Consider the following 19,690-nt stretch of genomic DNA (forward strand, 5'->3'; position numbering starts at 1 on the left):
GGAGGGTCTCTTGGTGCATGGGCATGAATACACAGACTTTACTTCTTCTAACTGTAGCACAATGTATTTGTTATGGCATATTTGTCTTCTAACTGAATAATCAATTACAGAAGTTGAATTTGTGTAAAATGCTTAAACTCCTGGAAATACCGAACAATCAAGTTGGGCTTCTGACACTGACTGACAGAGTCAAATGGCTCTCCTGACGCCGAACATAAACCTTTTAATTACAGCAAACATGGCTGATGAGTTTGAAGCTTGATTACTTGGCCTTCATTAGTCAGATTGTGAGCTATAGTGACTCCCAGAGGTGCAATTTGGGATCTCTAAACACTGCCAGTCTCTGTGTTTTGCAATTACATTTACCCTACAGTGCACCCAAACAGGTGTGTGCACCCGAATACACACATACGCAAGCAGGCCCACGCATGTACACTCACTCTTTTTATTATCAGCCTGAACAAGCAGGGCTGGATGGAGGCATTTCAGTCTGTTCTTTAATTTAGAAAAAGGACCTGACTAAAAGAAAACAATGATAAAATGTGCTTAGTGTGCTGAGTCCTACTTTGTTGAACTGTGCCTGTCATAGTGATTTGTGTTTACTGTGCCATCTTGGCTTTGTTTTCCATCAGGGCGGCTGGTGGTTGTCACTACACCGGGCAGGGAGCGTTCTGCCTCAGGCCACGAGATGCTGATAATGAATGTTCAGCTCATTGGAAAAATAAAGTGTGTCTAAATTATGTGGTCAGGAGCAGGCCGTTGTTTGGGTGAGTGAGTCAGACACAGTGACACGCGCGGACGTTCAGTTTGCACAGCATGTCAGTCACTTCCTGCGCTCTAAATGCTGATGCCAGGCTGCAGTTTGGCTAATGCAGGTGGAAGGTATTGTTGGTAGGCTCTTTGTGCTAAACTGCATGTTGAGCTTTAACACGCTGTCCAGCAGCAGCCTTGCCGCTATTTTTAGATGGGTACAGCTGCTCCTTAGCAGCCACCCCTTTAAACCAGCCATTCACCAGAGATTTATGGCACGAGCACATGAGAAACAGGTGTAGCGTCTTGCCACTTGCTTGTCCGAGTTGTGCAAGCTTAGTTTCTATCAAGCATTACATTTATTTTGATGCCTATTCACAGCCGTTGACACAATCTCTCCGGTATGAAGACTAGCTATCAGAGAAGGATGTCTCATGCTGTTGGACATTTAAACCACAAGTCCTGAGCGTCCAGTGCTGCAGCGATGAGTCAGCCTCTGGTCACAACGCCACCTGAGTCCAACACAAGTTCAACACTTGTGGTGAGCTGCTCCCCCACAGCACCATGTGTCCCAGCATGTAAGCTCAGCATACTGTCTTACATCAGTAAATAACAAGACAGTTTGCTCCTGATGAAAGTGACTCTGTGCTTACTCATATTTATGACCCTGATGAGGACGGAGTAAAGATTGCTAGGACTCTGTGTTTGTACAAAAAAAAAACACAGATTTATCCTTTAGTTTGTTTCCTGTTCCCTTTGCACTGTATCTACAGTCCTGCTCACCACAAACTCAGTCTGACCAGGACTGTCACATGATTACAGTTGTGTAAATTAACAGGAAATTGCTTTGAAGCTACAGTAGGCTGTGTGAGTGTGAATGTGAGTGTGTGTGTGTGTGTGTCTATTTGTTGGGGGTGGGCACTAAATACGCAGCCTCTCCAGCCACACTATAGCAGCTCAGCTTAAGTTTAGCTTATCACTGTCATTTTGTTGTCTGCATTATTCAAAAGGACACCTTATCAGCAGGGCTGACGCATATTAGCCTCCTCCACTGTGTACTCCACACAATGATGTTCTACGCTGTTTCACATTAACTCTGGTGTCTATTTCAGCAGCTCTCTATCCATTTATTGATGCATGTCTTCCATTGATCCGAGCATTGATTTGCTATGCAATCCATTACCCATCTGTCTGTTTCAGCGGGCTTTTAAATGATCCGTCAGATTGAGCTATTAAGGGGAGTAGTGGCGAAGTCCAAAGGTTGGTGATACATTCAGAAAGAGAGGGGCGCTCTGTGTCTTTGTGTGTATGTGTGTGTGGGTATTCGGGGGTTGGGTGCAGGTGTCGTCAGGTATTTTGAAGTGTACTACACTGTGATATGATATTTACACAAAAGTAATAATGTTTTTTTTCGTAGTACTAAGTGAGTATACATGATTAGACTAAAAAGAAAAACAATAAAAATTCAGGGTAGAACCCAACTTATGCAATTTAATTTAAATGAGTTGAATTGTGCTCTTGTTTTCTTTGGCTCTATTGTTCTTCTGTTCTGTATCCTTAAAAACTTAAACAAATGATCAAAAGAACCTGTCAAGCTTGCATTGAATGGTCAGATTGTTAATCTCCTCTACTTTTTGATCAGATAGTTTTCTGATTTAAATCTGAATGTTGTATCAAAGAATCCACAAAAATGAGTTAAAAAAAAGGTTTTTCAAACAGTTGTTGAATGTGGATAAATGATTAACATTTAAAATGCTAATATTTGCACAAATATAGACACTTAATGACATGAAGAACTTAAAAAAGGCTTGGATTGTCCACATCAAGAAGTTGACGCTGATGTGTGTCTAGAAATAGAGAAATTGCAGGACGTCATGTGATAAAAGTGTCTTGACATAAAACCATACAAATAAAACAATAATGGGATGCTTTTGGTGCTCTTCATGTCATTGAGTACATGTGCTTGTGCATATTTTAAACAATGATACATTTTGGTAAACATTCACTTAATTACTTTCTTGCTGGGATTTAGAGGAGAATATAAAAGCTCTGTTTTGTATGCTTTAGTATGTAGCTGGAACCAGGAAGTGATCAGCTAAGCTTAGCATAAAGGCAGGAGGAAGCATGGCTAAACAGCTAGCCTGGCTCTATCAAAAAATAATATTATCCCATCAAAAACTGAACTATAAAAAAGAATATCTGTAAACTTATATAATATATTTTAATGGGAAGCTACATGCTGGTAATATTTATTGGAAGAGTGCAGTGATTTAGCCACAGCTAAGCTAATTGCTCCTGTGTGAGTGTTATCAATCTTCTCATCTAATTCTGAGCAAGAAGCATTTCCAAAATATTGAACCATTATTTTGATGAAATAGTGTGGAAATTTGCTATGGGCTTCACTCTCATAAAAACCTTCCAGAACGCAACTGAATAAACTTAAAAATGCTTTGTCATCAAGCTAAAAACCAGATTGTGTCTCTGACATTTCAGAGATTTTCACCTGACAACAGCAATATTTAGGAAAAACACATCCTTCACACAGCACTCTCCCTTTAAGTTCTATAAAAAATTTTACAGTGATGATTTTTCTTTTCTTCCTTTTTTTTATGTTGAGAAAAGTACGTTGAGATTTTTGATGTTTCGTACTTTCTTGAATTATGGTTGGGTTTTTTCAGGGTAACACTTTAATCTTCCTGTAAAAACACACTTTGAGGAAACAAAGAAAATGCCAGCAGCCAAACATGAATGTGAGGGGCTAAGACGGGGGGGTTTTCAGATTGAGATGCAAGATGGATTCATATATATTCATGAATTCAGTCAGAAAAGTCAAACGGAAGCAGTATGATAATCTTGCAGTAATTGCATTTTTCCCTCCAACTGTTTTTGGCAGAGCTGAGAGCCACATCCTGAGACATGCAACGTGGAGTGTAGTCTCGAGGAGTGTCACAGCGCTTGAACAGTGGATACACTCTGACCCTGTACCTAAGGCCAGTCAATCCACAGCAGGGTCAAGTGGTGGTTATGCCAAATCCACTGGATTCATGGGTGATGGGATGGCTATCATTAGCCCTTGGATGGTCAATTATATGTTTAATTAAGCAAGACAGATATCAGATAATTGAACTATTGACTGGCCTCTCTGAGTCACATTTGTCTTCTGATTCAGGGAGGGCACAGCTGAAGTCATATCACATTTATTTGTGGGGCATGAGATCCTGATGAAAGTGGAAATAAAATCAGGCCCTTTCATTTAGTTGACAGATTCATGTTTTGTCCTGACCTCTGACTGAGGAACTTTTTTTTGTAAAATGTTCTGACTGTGCACTCTTTCTCTTCCAGGCCTCGGGAAATGGCATTACGTGCTTACGCAAAAAAAAAGAAACATCCAAAAGGCCATATTTCAAACTATCAAGCTTTTTTTCATACATGTCAGTCTGCTGGATACATGTCAGCAGCCGTCTGAAAAGTGCTGACACCGCTGCCCTCCTGTCCAGCAGCGCGCTCCCTCTGTGTGAACTTGGATTTAGCTCAAGGGTATAGCCACCCTGCTAATGTGATGTAGCTCCAAGAAGGAAACAAATTGGCCTGACGTCTCATACACTGCCTTGTCTTGATTGTGTGATGGCTTCTACTGCTAATGTGTTACGATGGGTAGACCTGCACGGGGAGGGAGACGGGGTGGGTGCATGTGAGAGAGGGAGAGGGAGAGGGAGGGGGAGAAAGAGAGGGAGGATGGGGGGAAGGGCCTCAGTCTGCAAGATCAGCACAAGTGGAATTGCATTGATTCAGTTAACTGCAGAGTTGGAGCGTGATGTGGAATTCTGTTTATCAAGGGTGGAGTTTACACGATAGACTCCATTTTGATCTTATTTTCTACATCGTATTCATAATCAGTCCCTGCTCTCTCACTTTCAGCGATAAAATATTGCATCAGCTTTACACGCACATCTTATTCCCACCTGGAGTTTCATATGCCGAACAAACCGAACATATGTGTTTCATACTAATGTAACATTTTGATTTAAATAGCCATGTAATATTTTTCCTCCCTATCTTTAAACCCAAAAAAAAAAACCCAAATAGAAAAGCTCCCATTGCTCAGACACGACCATGCTGACAGATGCACATTGTAAACAGCATCATAATCTGTATTAATCTACAGGATCGGATGCAAACAACTGACATAATGTTCTGTAAATCACCAGGAAATATGTCGCACATTTCAAGTAAATACTGACTCATGTTTTTTTATTCACACTGAAGCTATCGGCCCAGAAACGACATCTGCTGAATCTTAACAAACTGCTAAATAAATCTCTAACACTCTCATAATTAAAGGGAATAAAGCACAGAATTTTAACTATGTAAAAGGCTGCATCCTATTAACAAGGAGTGTTTGGTCTTGAAATACATAAACAACACTGTGTACTATTGTTGGAAATGATGAAAAAATATCGTTGTATTTATTATGATGAAATTATCAAATAGAAAGTGAAATGCTCCCTTATAATAGATCTGCATGAAATCAGATCACGGCTGGCGTTTTGTGTATCTGCTTCCACACACAGTCCGTCTACATTTCGAGGGGGATACACATGTTATAAATTAATGAGGCTCTGTCTTAAACATATATTTAAAATAGGATTGGCGATGCATATTCTCTCCTTTTCCTCTCTGCCCCTCTTTTCCCTCTCCTCATTTCTCCGTCTTGCTGTGGGGAATTTGTCTCTAAGGGTTTATCATGACTGCCTCATATTTCCCCCCCTAGTTTGTCATTTTGCTGACCCAGACGCTTTTTCATATTTCAGTATTCTTATCATCCACTGGCAGTAAGATGATCCATTTCACTTATTTCTTAGAAGTGTGACTGTAGCCTAAGTCAATATCTACAGAATGAATTCAGCGAACAGGGGGGCTAGCTGAGGAGGGGGCAGCTAGTTAGCGGAGGTGGTGGTGGTGGTGGTGATACTGGTGGCGCAGGACACTTTTTTTATCCAGAGTCAGCAAGGGTAAAATGTCAAGCATTTCTTAGAGAAGCGGCTCCATAGGATTCCATTCGAAGCTTTAATCTTAATTGAGAGCATCGCACATTGATATTCCATAGGCCTCTTTGCCCTTCGCCTCTCAGCTACTTTCATTTAGAGGACAGCCGTACTGCACTAGAGCATGGGGATTGCTTTGTCAGACAGCCAAGAGGCCAAAGGCAAGGTCAACCTCTCTTTGTAATGGTGGCTCACTATGGAGTGAAGGCTTCACCTCTTTGATGCTGTCACCACTTTTGTGAAACATTTCCAAACCTTCCTAAACTAAAACTTAATGAAATGTCCTGATATAGCCATGGAATATTATACTGAGTTTTTAAAAAATATCATATGAGTAAAGTTAGTTAGTTTCACAGCATCCTGACTTAGAGATCTAAACAAGCTACTTCTTTCCCCCACAGCTGGAGGCCAAACAGAATGATGATTTAATGCAGTGTGGAGTAAAAGAAGATATTTGCATATCAAGCAGTCAGACAGAGTTCACCCCAGCAATCTAAGGGATGATTCAATGATTATCTGAATTTATCGTTTGACTCTAAATACGACCTTTTCAAAGAGGACGAGATCAGTGCCTCGTTGGTGTCGGAAAGCTCCCAGTTTTGTGCCCCAGTGTGGCTCACAATGGGTGCAGTAGCATCCCCCTAATCCTCAAACAAAGGGGGAAGGGACTAACTGGCCCGGCAGATGCAGCGATAAGGCCCATGTCATCAAGTAAGGTGAGGAGAGGAGGAAGGTGTGGGACGGCAATGCTCTCGCCACTCCTGTGGGAAGACTCGTCATGCCACCTTTCCAGAGGTGATGAAAACAGATGGAAATAAAGACTCACTATATACACACACACACACACCCACACCCACACAGAAAGTGTTTACAGCTGAATGCACAGCCCTTATCTGTGGCACTGAGGACCGAGCTCGCCTCCATTTCTCATGCTCCTGCCTCAGCCCGCTGCTGACACAGATATACTGTAAAGAGATAGAAGCACAGATAGGTATGCATGTGCGTGTCAAAGTAGGCCTGAGGGTGAGCCGCTCTGCACAGACAAAGAGTGAAGGGATAACATATGATCCATCTGCCACACACTTTTCTCATTAATCTCAAACATTTAGGTGACATTTTAAAGTGATTTGGGAAGCACCGCCCCAGATAACAAGTTGAAGTCATCGCAGCGAACACAAGTGCTTTTTCTGCTGATGAAACACTGAATCAGGATTAAAGGATTAGTCATTTAAAGATTTGTTTTACTGGCACATACTATGAATAACAGGTTCTTATTGAGGGACTGCCGCTTCTGACAGATTTATCAGCTGATCAGGGCTTGATAAAGCTTCAGAGAAGCTGCTCCTATTTCAAAGTCTTCTCCTCCTGGTTCTGTGGGAAAGCCTAGTGCTACTGCTTTCCACTCCTTCCACCAATCAGCCACAGTAGTTTTTTACCAAATGCCTCAGCTGCCACTGATGAATCAACAATGTTAAGGCTGAAGATCTATCTCGACAACAAAGCAACTGAACTCCTCAGCAGGACATTGGGAAAGAATCTTTAAAGAAAGGGTTCACACTATCTTAGGGATCAATAAAATCCATCTGAGCCAGGCAGTGATACCAGACCTGCCAATAATACATAACCTACTTTGTAACTTGTCAGGAGATGTGAGATCATTGTCCAAAATACAGATTTTGTGTCTGTTTCTTTACATTTTCACATTTAGTCACCCCTTCAGAAAAGCACTTTATTTTAAAAGTCACAATTTGACAATAATTGCAAATTTAGCAATGGATTACATAATCATCATCTTAAAATAATTACTGTCGCTAAGTCATATGGAAAGTTTTATTTAGAGTTACCGAATTACAAAGTTTCATTTTTTTTTTTGTGTGGAAAGAGGATGCGTAAGATCCACAAGAGTCAAGGCTGTTCCTCTCTAAAGGATTTAAATATAGCCTCACATTACTGCTGTCACTCACACACACAGTGCCCTTTTGACCTCGCCTGCACAAAAGAGACTTGAAGCTGACACACTCACTCCAAATGTTTTTCACCCGTACAGCCAAACTGAGACACAAACACATTTTAAGATTGTTTTTTTCTTGGCCTTTGATGTTATCAGTCCGTGGTCTGATCGACAGCCAGGGTATCGTTTGCACTCATTTGTCTGATTTATCTGAGGTTCCATCTGCGCTCCAGCAGCAAGCAGTACTTAAACGTCTGAGAGGCTAACAGATACGGGGTTCCCCCAACAATTGGACAGTTGAACGGCTCTCAACACCTGACAGGCAGGCTGAGGTCAGAGTTTGTTGGGTTACAAGTCAGAGGCCACCAACTTGTGTTGTTGTACAGCTTGGACATGTTAGTGGTGCAGGCCACCACTCGGCCACGTGTGGGCGGTGTGTTCCTTTATACACTTCGCTTTCTCTTCTCTCACACCAGACTGCTGCTAACTCAACAACTGCTGCATGGGTTGCCATGAAATCTGGTACGGATATCTGTGGTGTCCTACGAAGCCTAATTACTCTCAAGTCAAAAATGTCACTTATCCAGTGAAATATGTCAACATCTACTTGATGTATTGCCACGATATTCTGTAAAGGCATTCAAGGTTCCCAGATGATGCATCCTAATGACTTTGGTTATACTCTGACATTTTCTCTAACACCATGACACCACAGCATGAGGATGAAATTGGTGGTTCTAAGTGAAATGTCTCAACATCTATTGGATGGATGACCATTACATTTGGCTCACATTCATGTTCACATAAGGATGAATCACAACCATGTTGGTGCTCCTCTGATTTTTCATCTGGTGTTGTCATCAGGTCAAAATTTGGTTTATAATCAAATATAAGCTAAATTAATAAAATTCCCATCAGTCTTCGCTGTACCTTGTACTTAGATCCAATTAACAATTGCTGGCATGCAAAATTCTAAACTAAAATGGATGAACATTCAACAACTAAACAACATATGAACTATATCTCTGTATAATGTGAAAGGAGCTGCTTGTAGTGATGAACCCACAGAGATCTCTGCAGCTCCTCTCTGAGCGTTTTAGCATCTTGGAGCTTATTGTTTTGATTTTCTGGCCTGCAACTTTTCTCTATTGGTTCACTCTCACCACTCTCATCAACATCATTTCCAGACATAGCAGGCAGCCGTTTTTAGCAAAAAAAATACAAAATGGAGCTACCTAGTGAAAATTGTATATTTTATGTAGGCCTATCTAGCAGCTAAAGCACTACATATTTCCCGAACTGCTAAAGGCCAAAAACACAGCGTGAAACAACAGTTAATATAGGACTTCCATTCACAAGGGAGTCTGAAACAACTCTGTGTGAGTGCTGATGTTGCACTGTATTTTCTGGATATGTAAATGAGCAACTATTTGCTAACAGCTTCACCATATCAACTTATAAGACGCCAGTATGTCAATGTTGTGTTTACAGCAGTTCTGCTGCCCCAAAGTGACCCCCAACAATCTGTTACTGCAGGTTTAACTTCAGAAATCAATAAAAATATAACAATTATTAGTTTATATAGCATTTGTCAACATTAATTTGTTTTCCAATAACCATGAGAGATTTCTGTTTGCAGTGTTCAAGACACAGGAAGCATATTTATGTGTCTGCTTGTAGGTTAGAAAATGATAGCGTCTATCTTAATTGTAGTGAGAAATCTTATCACACCCTCAATAAACTTTGTCGTTTACTTATAACCTTTCATTTAATTTTTTCGAGAAGTTAAGATTTCTTTTTCTTCTGCCGTTAAATCTCAGAACAAAGTACTTCCTGTATCCTGACCACAAAAGGAGCAAACAAGTACATGGGTTCACTGGAGTATAAAAGCCTACATCCCCTTAAATAGATTCCTTATAAGCTCTGTGTTGGCCAATCACAAGCTTCTCTCCCTGACAGTCCGACCACAGCACACAGTTGGTTGTTCCTCAGTTGTTTTAGCAGAGGCTTAACATCGAGCATGATGACAAAGATGGCCAAAGAATCAAAGAATGGGCGTGAGAAGACTGTTCTGCCAAATCCTCCAGCTGCATAGAGGGTAGAGATGGATAGGGCTATGCTAAAATCAGCTGAAAAGAAAAAAAACATACAGTACAGCTCAGAGTTCAGCAAAGGGCTTCTGAGAAACATGGAGGAAGAGTTATGACACAAGAGAAATGTTACCATGACACATTAGTGGGAGAGGGACACACCCAATTCCAAAGAGGCCTGTTAGACTTCACCAGAACGTATGAGACTGCTGCCATTTTCTCATGTCAGCGACACCTGCAGAAGCTCATGAAGACGGGTGTTGAATGGCACATCAGCTGTGACAACTGTGTACTTTCAATTTGAAAACCCGTCATCTTTTTCTTCTTTTTCAATTTTGGTGAATCTGTATTTTATCTACTTTATGTTCACTCAAATATCACATCAGATGTCCAAACTAATTCTAATCGAATTCTTCTCTGCAGGTACATTTCCTTGATACTTTTGACTGTTCTCAACCTCGCGACGCCCTCTACCCAGTCCTCCCCAACCCCCACACACACTGACAGTCAAAACCACTAAAAAACATGCTTTCTTTTTCCCTTTTTCTTACTTTCATTTCCTAACGACAGCTTTAACTGTGTGTTTTCTCATCGGCAGACCTCTTCCCTAAACCCCAAAGTCCCCCTGGATGTGAGTATGTTATATACCAGAGACACAATATGGTCCCTAGGGGCTCGACCTGCTTTCCAGGTTACGTTGAACTCGCCAGGGTGCACATGCTGGTATCTGAGCAGGAGCTGACCCTTAATCAGTAAAACTTTGCCAACAGCAACTGAGAGCCACAATTATCTGCCCTATAGATACTGTAGGTAGGCAGTATACTGGGGGCCAGGGGCTATGGAAGGGGAAGAGGCTGTCAGGGGGGGGAAGAGCCTCAGTTAACCTCTGTGGCTCGTGTTTCTACTGTGCACTAATGGGCGCCTGTCATCATTATGGACAGAAACAGGAGGGCGCCTGCCAGCTGCATGACCCCCATAAAACAGAACAGGAAATCCTAGCAGGGAATGAAAGGAAAAGATATCTCTCTCTTCTGTTAAATAATCCTCCCTCCATTTATTTGCCCCTAGATTTGTGCTGTAAAACTGCAGTGTCACTCTCATTAAGCAGGAGAATATCCCGTGTATCCATCATAGGAATGAACAGCAAGGTGTTGAGGGTGGGGGTATTGGAATGTATGTAAAACAATTAGTCACTTTAAGATGAGTTGCACAGTTCTTTTACCCTTGCTGTGTACGGCAGTAAAAAAAAAACAACCCTGTTTTTCACCTCTGTTAAAATGCTCAAGCTGTGTTTTATAGTGTTTCTGTCACGCTGGGAGGAACCTGTATAATTATTACATACAGTGGTTCACCCTTTGGTCTGTAACCAAAGTCCATGGTCTACAATGTGACAGGACTTTGTCACACGTCTCTCAGTGGTGTCCACTGAAACGTGACAAGCTCTTTATCGGAGGGCCTTCCTATCAGATCCCCAAGAGTTCATGCACACACACGTTGAACACAACGTCCCCAGGAAGCCAGATTCCTTATTGCAGCCAATAAGATAGCAAGGCAAGCTTTATTGTAGTGCTGGGGCTACACATTAATCCACTCTGTTGGATCCTGTAGAGCCCATCATGTGATAACCTCAGTCATTACCAGTAGTACAATCATAATTACTGTGGAATCTTTCAGGATGTGTCATAAAAAAAGTTAAGTCATCATAGTTTATGCAGGAGCTAAAGCAATCAAACAGAGACAGACATGTATAATAAAAGAAAAATCACATCACATGATTGCATTTAAAAACGTGCTTGTGTGAGACAGAACAAGAAAGTACGCAAACACATGAATCTGGATTTGCATAAGCATGTCTGCGTGTGTGTATGTGTGCCATGTCCATGGAGACGTCTGTGTGCGTGTGTGATCACTGCATGATTCACAGTGTCACAACTGTGCGCAGAAACGACTGGACATCCTGAGCGGAAACCACAGCCGTCGAAGCTGCGTTTTCCTGCGACACACAACCTAACACTCTCACAAAGAGTCACTTGACTGGACCCTCATATAGGAAGTGAAAGAGGAAGCCTCTCGTTCATCCTGTCCTCCATCCCAATCTCTGCTCTGCACTTCACGTGAAGCCACTCTCACAGACGATCACCAGTGTAGCCTTTTACTATTGCAAAACAACGGTAAAAGAACTGGCTGGAGCTGGAAATCTCTTGTCATTAGGGGTCAAATGTCTGGTCGGTTGACATTTAGCCACACAAGATTAGTGACAATCATCATTGTGAATTCACTGATTGATCAGCAGTGTGTGTCTGATACAAAAGAATATTTACTTAGCTGATCAACTAATGCTTATTTGATGGACGGTTTTGTATCTAATCTCTGACAGTTTTTGTGACAGTGGGTCAGGAGCTCTTTAACTAGATACTTTGTGTTTAGACAGCCGAGCTGGACCAAACCAACACTGTCCAGGGAAGATGGGTATGATATCACAGATGGAAGTGGTGAGTGATGTTTGACTGTGGGGTCTGTTGGCCCGGCCTTCCCTCATGGTTCGAGGCCTCTGGCTGTGTTCATTGGTGTCAGTGTACGTAGCCTGGCAGCCTGCATTCCTCTGCCTCTCCCCACACAATGGTGACTATCTGCAGCATTCCTCTGTCTGTGTCCTCTGTCTGAGACGAAGCCAGGCCTTGGCAAACCCCAGCACGCAGCCAAGAGGCTGGTACCACATTCAACTGATTCGGATGGACATGTTTAAATGTTTTCACTGAAAACCAGCCATCCATCTCATTATTCTCTGTGAAAAAGCTTCTCGTATCTCGTCTTACTGGACACTATGTAATATATAGGCCTCTGCAGGAGAGATTTTGAAATAATTCATGACATGATGATGCTTCCTCTTTAACCTGCTTCATCATTCCGTACATATTTTTTCTGTGGAATCGTTCCTTCTCTCCGCCTGTTTTTAAAAAATGCAAGCATGTCTATTCTAGACTATTTCCGCCGCTCTTTATCCTTCTCCAGCTATTTTGCTTTCTCTCTTGTTCTGATGCCACAGCCGTGCAGACACCTTTCCCTCCTGCTGACTCAGTAGCCAGCCTCAGGCGCTGTGGCTCGGGGTGTTGGTGGCGGGGAGGAGGGGGTTGGGGGAAGTGCGAGGCTCCCACATCAGGCCCACTAGCCTATCACATGCGAGGGAAAAGAGCTGGCTAATCGTTTCTACAATGGCACCCCTGCACACTGTCACACAGTACCACAAACTGCTCTCCTCGCCAACACTTCTACTGTATTACGCCGCCGTTGCTTATAAATCCACATGTGATGTATGCAAGTGCGCAGAACCCACAACCCTGAACAAAGAAAAGCAGTGTTTGAAAGACTGCACATGCATCGATGTACGTAATGTAAAATGTAAGCGAGCATACAGGAACGTACATACCACGCACTCAGTTTCCTCAAGTATAAAATATTCAAATAGTAAAGATAGGTCAGTCTAAAATGCTGTAAGGTTTTGGAAATCTAAAGCTAATGTTAAGCACACTTTTCAACTGATTATTTCATTTACAGCCATGAAAATTAACAAATTATTTCACTAAACTCATTTAATAACAAAATTTATCAATAAAATTTGATGGTGAATTTTATTTGGTGCACAGCAGACATTTGAGCAGTTTTACTGTTAATGATCATATTTACTCGTACACTTTTAAATTCAGCAAACCTCATTTTAAAATTAAACTATGCCTGTAAACATAGTCTTATGCCATGTATATGAGCCACTAATTAATGATGCTTTCCCATGAAGATTAAAATATAGAGGAGTGTTATTAATCGCTGTAAACATCTGGTTATTTTTCTGCTACATCTTCAATGTTCACAAACGCACTCATCTACATCACATACTCCCAATGTAGTGGGCCGACCTACAGGGATTAGGCCTGTTGTCAGAAAGAAAGTACTTTTGCACCTGTGGTGTGATTTTAGAGCTAATTTCCCCCAACAGAGGGGTGAGGTCAAATCTGTCAGGGGTCAAACATGAAAAGAGAACCTGGTTTTCAGGCTCAAGGGTGGTGTCATTTACAGAGCCACCTGCCCAGCTGAACCCTTGTAAAAAGGGGTGAGAACGGTGAGAAAGTCTATTCTGACAGTTAAAAACTCAACGATTTTCTGCACACGGGCCATCACAGAGGTTATAAACTCAATTTACAATGTGACCACTTATCACACATTATCACCACTGCCCTTGGAACTATTATAGTCATCCAAATATTATTGTAGTCCTGAACTGAGAATGATCTGTGTTCAGGAAATTTGCTTGCGGATTACAAAATGGCACCCGGGCCAAAAAACAAGAAAACATATCAAGTGTAAAAAAAAAAAACCCTTAGGAGCGACGAGCAGTGCGCCGCAGTTGTTGTTCCTCTCTTCCTCTGTCAATGAATGCAGAGGTGATGTGTTTGTCTGAGGAAGAGAGCAGAGGGGAAGCCTGATTTCCACTCCATTTTATCTGTGCCCCACAGCCCCTGCCAGTCAGCCCCCCTGTGCTTTCACATGCCGGGGTCCCACAGGAAGCTGCGCTCCATGAAGGGCAAAGGTCAGGAAAGGAGAGAAAGCCACTCATCCTTTCATTCACCAGCAAACCAACAAATAAGCAGTAATGTGATTGTTACTGTGCTCCTTCATTTGACTGTGGAATACTTTCATTTCGTTTACGAGCACTGAGCATAATGATAAAAAAGAAAACTCTGCTCTGGTGCTTCTAAATATTATGTCACATGATAAGTATGTAGATTTCTAGAAACTAACACTGCATTTATAGAGCATATTTAGATTTTGTGAGATCACGTTATAATTTTAGATTCTCAATTAACAGTGGAGATCATTTTATTTGCTTCTTTTCATCTACACTGTAGACAGAGTAATTTAGTATGTATGTGCCCTGTACACAAATGAATATACGTCCGTACTCTAATTTCCTATATTGTATGCTGATATTGTGTTGTATGCATCTGCTTTTATGCATTAATGAAATGTATAACAATGTGTTTATACTGTGAGTGTGATTATAAGATGTTTGAATAGCTCCCATCTCAAAATTACATAATTACGATAAAAGTACAGACAAAAATGTGCATTTGAAGTTTTTGTAGGATAGTAAATTACGCCATCAGCACCAGACACCATTTTAAAAATTCTCAATAGGTTTATTGATCCATAATAAATGAAAAACATAGTAAAAGAAACACAATTTGCAAAACTGTATATTATCTTAAGAAGAACAAAGAACACATCTGTCCAGCAGAATCAGATTCATAAAAATAATAATAATGTAATTTCTAGCATCATTCTTTCCAGTATGTTTTCTTTGATAAAGAAGCATGAGGCTATAATTTGAGCTACAAAACTAAGCAAACAAAATCACTGATATGAAGATTGAGCAGTAACTTAAGCAAAATGATTAAAAATAAGTTGGATATTAATAAAAGGGAATATTCTTTGATTTCAAGTATATCCTTTCAGACAAAATACATATGCCTGTATAAAATAAAAAAATCTCATACATGTCCTGCATGCATGCTTCAGTGTGATTTTCCATTCATAACTTGTTGCCTAGTTGTATCTATTTAAAATTATTTGAGTGAGATCCTTATGTTCAAACGTCCTTGGGATTGTTTGTTAAGAAGCAAGGCGTGCTGTCAACATAAATGTCTCTGTATGGAAAAGAACCAGTTCTGCGGGCAATTCACCAAACTCACATTGAATACTCGGGTGAGGAAGGGTTGTCACTGGTGGACCCGGTTTCGTGGTAACAGTTTGCACCGGACAGTTTCTCACATTTAAGTTTGTATGCATCCCTCTCACGCACCAGTCTGTTGAGTTCATGTTTCAGATGCTCGACCTGTGACACCAGGCTGGTCTTTTCGTGCTCCAAAATGTGCTTCTGCTGGACGCGCTTGTACCGGCAGGACTGTGCGTAACCTCTGTTTTTCAGGGTCCGGCGCTTCTGCTTGAGACGCATCACTTCATCCTTGCTGAGGCCTCTGAGGAGCCGATTGAGCTCCCTGACGGACATGGAAACCAGCTGGTCGTCTGAGAAATGGGAATCGGCCCCGGCTCTCCTGTCTTGGCGGCTGTGCGGCTGCTGGAGATGGTGGTGCGCACCGATGACCTGCTGGGCCTCCGGCGACTCAGGGGACGCGCACCCCATGTCGTCTTTGAGATAGGGGTCTTGGCAGTGACTGCTTGGGATGCCTTGCATGTCGGGGTGACCCGGGAGCCCCGGGTAGTGCTGGATAGGCTCGCCCAGGTGGCCGTACCCGTCATATTCTGTTGGGAAAGGTGGCGGGTGGTGGCCGTGGGGCGCAGAAGGGTGCCCCTGCTGCGCTGTAGCACCGATGAGGGCCTCCACTGCGTCCTCGGGTGTCAGACCAAAAGCTTGAGGGTACATTTGCTGAGGGTAACCCCCGTTGTTGGGTATCCAGAACGGGTCGCCTCCGGGGTTATTTCTTTGCTCGTTTGGATGGAGGTTTGGTGATGAGGGTACCGAGTTACAAGGTGTGCTGCCGGGGGTGGAGGAGACAGAGTCTGGTCTCTGGAGCTGGCTGCACGGCCCGATGAAGGAACGGTCTATTCCCTGCATCGTCTCCTTCTTTACGCCGAACTTCATCAAGTCAAAGTCGCTGACGAAATCCATGGAGGTTTTCTGCAGTCCCAAATGTGAATGCGCCTCAGCGGTCATAATAAATGGTAAGCTCGTCTCTTCAAAGAGCCCCAAATGTTCACCGCTATTTCATGCAGTCAGTCAAATCGCACTCACAGTAATTCCAAACTTTGATTTCGGCGCAGAAGGGGAAAAAAAACACACGTGCGTAAAAAAAAGGCTCCCAGACGATCAAACTCTGAACAGCGAAGTGATTCTGCACCGCGCAGCCTGTTTTGCTTCTGAAGCCACAAACTAAAAGTCCGCTGATGCCAGAGGACTAGACGCACCTCTGCCTGTTCAGGAGAAGCGCACTTTCTTCATAAAGCTGCATTGGCATTATGTCACGCCTTCCAGACTACACCTCCACGCTCCTCTCCAATCAAAACACGCTCAGGAGGACGATTTGCATAAAAGCTGCTACAATTCTGTTTCCACGAGCTGTTCGTGATGATCATTTGACCAAAACCTATAAATTTCGTGCACAGCAGTTCATATTCCTATCTGCATTTTTTTAGGCCTATTGTTTCACTTGTCCTCCATTTTAATTTAGGCCTATTTATTCTAACGGGTGTTTAGCTTTGTCACAGCGTGTGTGTGCGATCCAGTCAAATACCTACACACCCAGATTTGTCTGGATATTTCTTTTATTATTTTAAAGCAGATTCAACATGTGGGCTCACCTTTGTCTTCAACAAATCTATATTAGATAAAACAGAACCATTTCTATCCGCCTTTATTTGGTGAAATTTGGTTCATATTTATTTCTGAATTCGTGGTGGTTTAAACATGTTTGTGATGGTTTCACTTGCACAACAAAAAGGAGGCTGCTGTACAATGCATTTGACACTATTGTAGTTGCTGTGTTCTATACGAAGCAAACAGGTAAATACTGACACCTTGTGGCCATTAGTCTACACTGCGGGAGTCCCACTACACGATCGATATCCACTAAAAGCTCTCTCTTGCATGAGTGCATGAGCAGTCTTCATCATTGTTGGATCAATGCTGATGGAAACATTTGTAAGCTGTCATCATATCATAGAGAAAACATATGCACACAGACGGTGCTCCCTGGTGAACTTTCTGTATCAGTTCTTGTCAGCATCTCCCATTTTTGTTGCTCTTTGGATTTGATTAGTTTGTATTGGAGTCACTTTCTACTACTATGAATTATGGACAATGGCCCCATGCTTGTTGACTTGGCAGTGGGTCAGCAACAGGCCCCGACAGGCTCGTCAGGAATACTCATCAAAGTCTGTGAGTGAGTGGGCACTTGAATTGGATGATGGACCCAGAAGTGTTCATGAAGAACTGGAGGAAGGCTTTAACTAAGAATCCCGCCAGGAATCAGCGCCCCCTCTTTCCCTGGTGACACCTCGTCAACACCTCTGACATAATAAATACCTCTGGCATGTTCAGGATCCTCTGCCTGATTCAGGCCTGTCATTCCCCCTTGGTAACACGACTGCACAGGATATTAAAGGGTTTCGGGATGTTCTGCCCTGAGGTGACCCTCTCAGGCAGCGCTTACTACAAAGATAGTGAAAGCTTCACTGGCAAGATAGAAGACACAAGCCAAAACCAATAGAAAGTGCTGTCTGAGAATGGCGAGTCATTATCTCAGTTGCTTTTATTTGCTGGGAAAAGAGGAACAGAGGAGACTGTGTGACTCAGTAAGGATTTCTCGGAAACAAATTAAAAATGATGCCAGCTGGGCAGGTTGATTCAATGTATGCTAATTAGAGGATGTAAACTTGGATCATTTTTTGCCACGACACGTACATACAGAAACAGACAATTGAAGGAGGCAGAAGGTTTATCCAGCCTGAGAGGAGTGGCTGCCTTACAGGTTAAACTCAGTAGCAGTCCCTCATTAACAAAACACACACCAGACAATATACTGTCATTGACATAAGACAACATTTAAAATGTGACTCAACTAATGCTAACAAGCCACAACATGTGTCTAATAGGAAGCTTAACGTCCATAGATACAACCAACAATACTGATTTCTGTCATTTCATGTTGAAATAAAAATGTCTTTAAATGCTTATGAAGTGCTGCAGTAACACACAACTCTGCGTTAAATTGGACAAACTCAAAAACAACACAACTGCATCCTATAAAAACTGACTAATCAGCACCAACGAACTAATCATTAACACAGGTTAGCACCTGGATTATAGCCCAACTGATTGTGGGTGTTTATAGCCAATATCAATATTTGAAATTTAACGAATTCCACTGTCCATATATTGTCTGATGTTTTTTTCCCCATACATCAAAATAACTAACACATTTGGTTTTGGGTCTTTGGTTATTAAAGAATTGTAACAAAGATACAGTTTGTACTCAAGAGGATATTTTACAGTTACAAAAAGAACTGGCTACTTCTCTTCAATGGCTTTCCTGAAAGATATACCATACACAAGGAGGCTTTCTTCAGACAAGTCACTGTGCTGCAGGACTGCTGCCAAGGCAAGTAAACTGGAAATGAATGTGGCCAAAACAAAATATAGAATACAAACAAAACCAAGTGGATCCAGTAACATCCTCCCTGTACACTCAATAACCAAGTAGAAAAAGTACAACATATTTGAAGTACTTGTGCACAGTCATTGATCAGACTCTAACTTTTAATGAGAACTCAAAGAGCACTTTAAAACAGCTAATCAGCTATTGTTTTTAATCAGGGAGCTGAAGAGCTTTGCATTAGTCGACACATACTTGAATTGGCGGACAGGAGCCTCGTTGAAAGCATCTTATCATTGAACATGACAGCTTGTTACGGCAACTTGAGTGTCAAGAGCAAAAACAAGCGCTTCAAAATTGTTAACATTACAAGGAAGGTGATCAGCGAGTCACAAAAACAACTCTGCAACATATTTGCCAGCGCTGTACACAGGAAGGCTAAACATATAACTGCAGATACTTCACATCCATTACTCAGAGTCTAAGCTGCTGCCCATCTTGCCCTTGATTCAGGGCCTTAGGGGCCAGTCAGAACATACCATAGAGCACACTTTGCTCTATTGTATGTTGTATATTTGTATATTTCTAATAGTGTGTTGCTTCAATCAGGTTCTAAACAAACTCAAACACATCTTTTGCATTCCTGCACAGCAAATTCAGCATCCATTCATTGATCAGCATTCACTGATA

At 41.9% G+C, this 19,690-nt stretch overlaps 1 protein-coding gene across 1 annotated transcript; it reads right to left on the reverse strand.

Annotated features, from left to right (window-relative positions):
- Positions 1–15,037: 15,037 nt before the first annotated feature.
- mafbb (v-maf avian musculoaponeurotic fibrosarcoma oncogene homolog Bb) lies at positions 15,038–16,802 on the reverse strand. Its single transcript, XM_053315455.1, has one exon. The coding sequence runs from the start codon at positions 16,561–16,563 to the stop codon at positions 15,577–15,579; it is 987 nt and encodes a 328-aa protein (XP_053171430.1). The 5' UTR covers positions 16,564–16,802; the 3' UTR covers positions 15,038–15,576.
- Positions 16,803–19,690: the final 2,888 nt, after the last annotated feature.

The sequence above is a fragment of the Scomber japonicus genome, chromosome 3 (assembly GCF_027409825.1).
Source record: "Scomber japonicus isolate fScoJap1 chromosome 3, fScoJap1.pri, whole genome shotgun sequence".
Taxonomy (NCBI): Eukaryota; Metazoa; Chordata; class Actinopteri; order Scombriformes; family Scombridae; genus Scomber; species Scomber japonicus.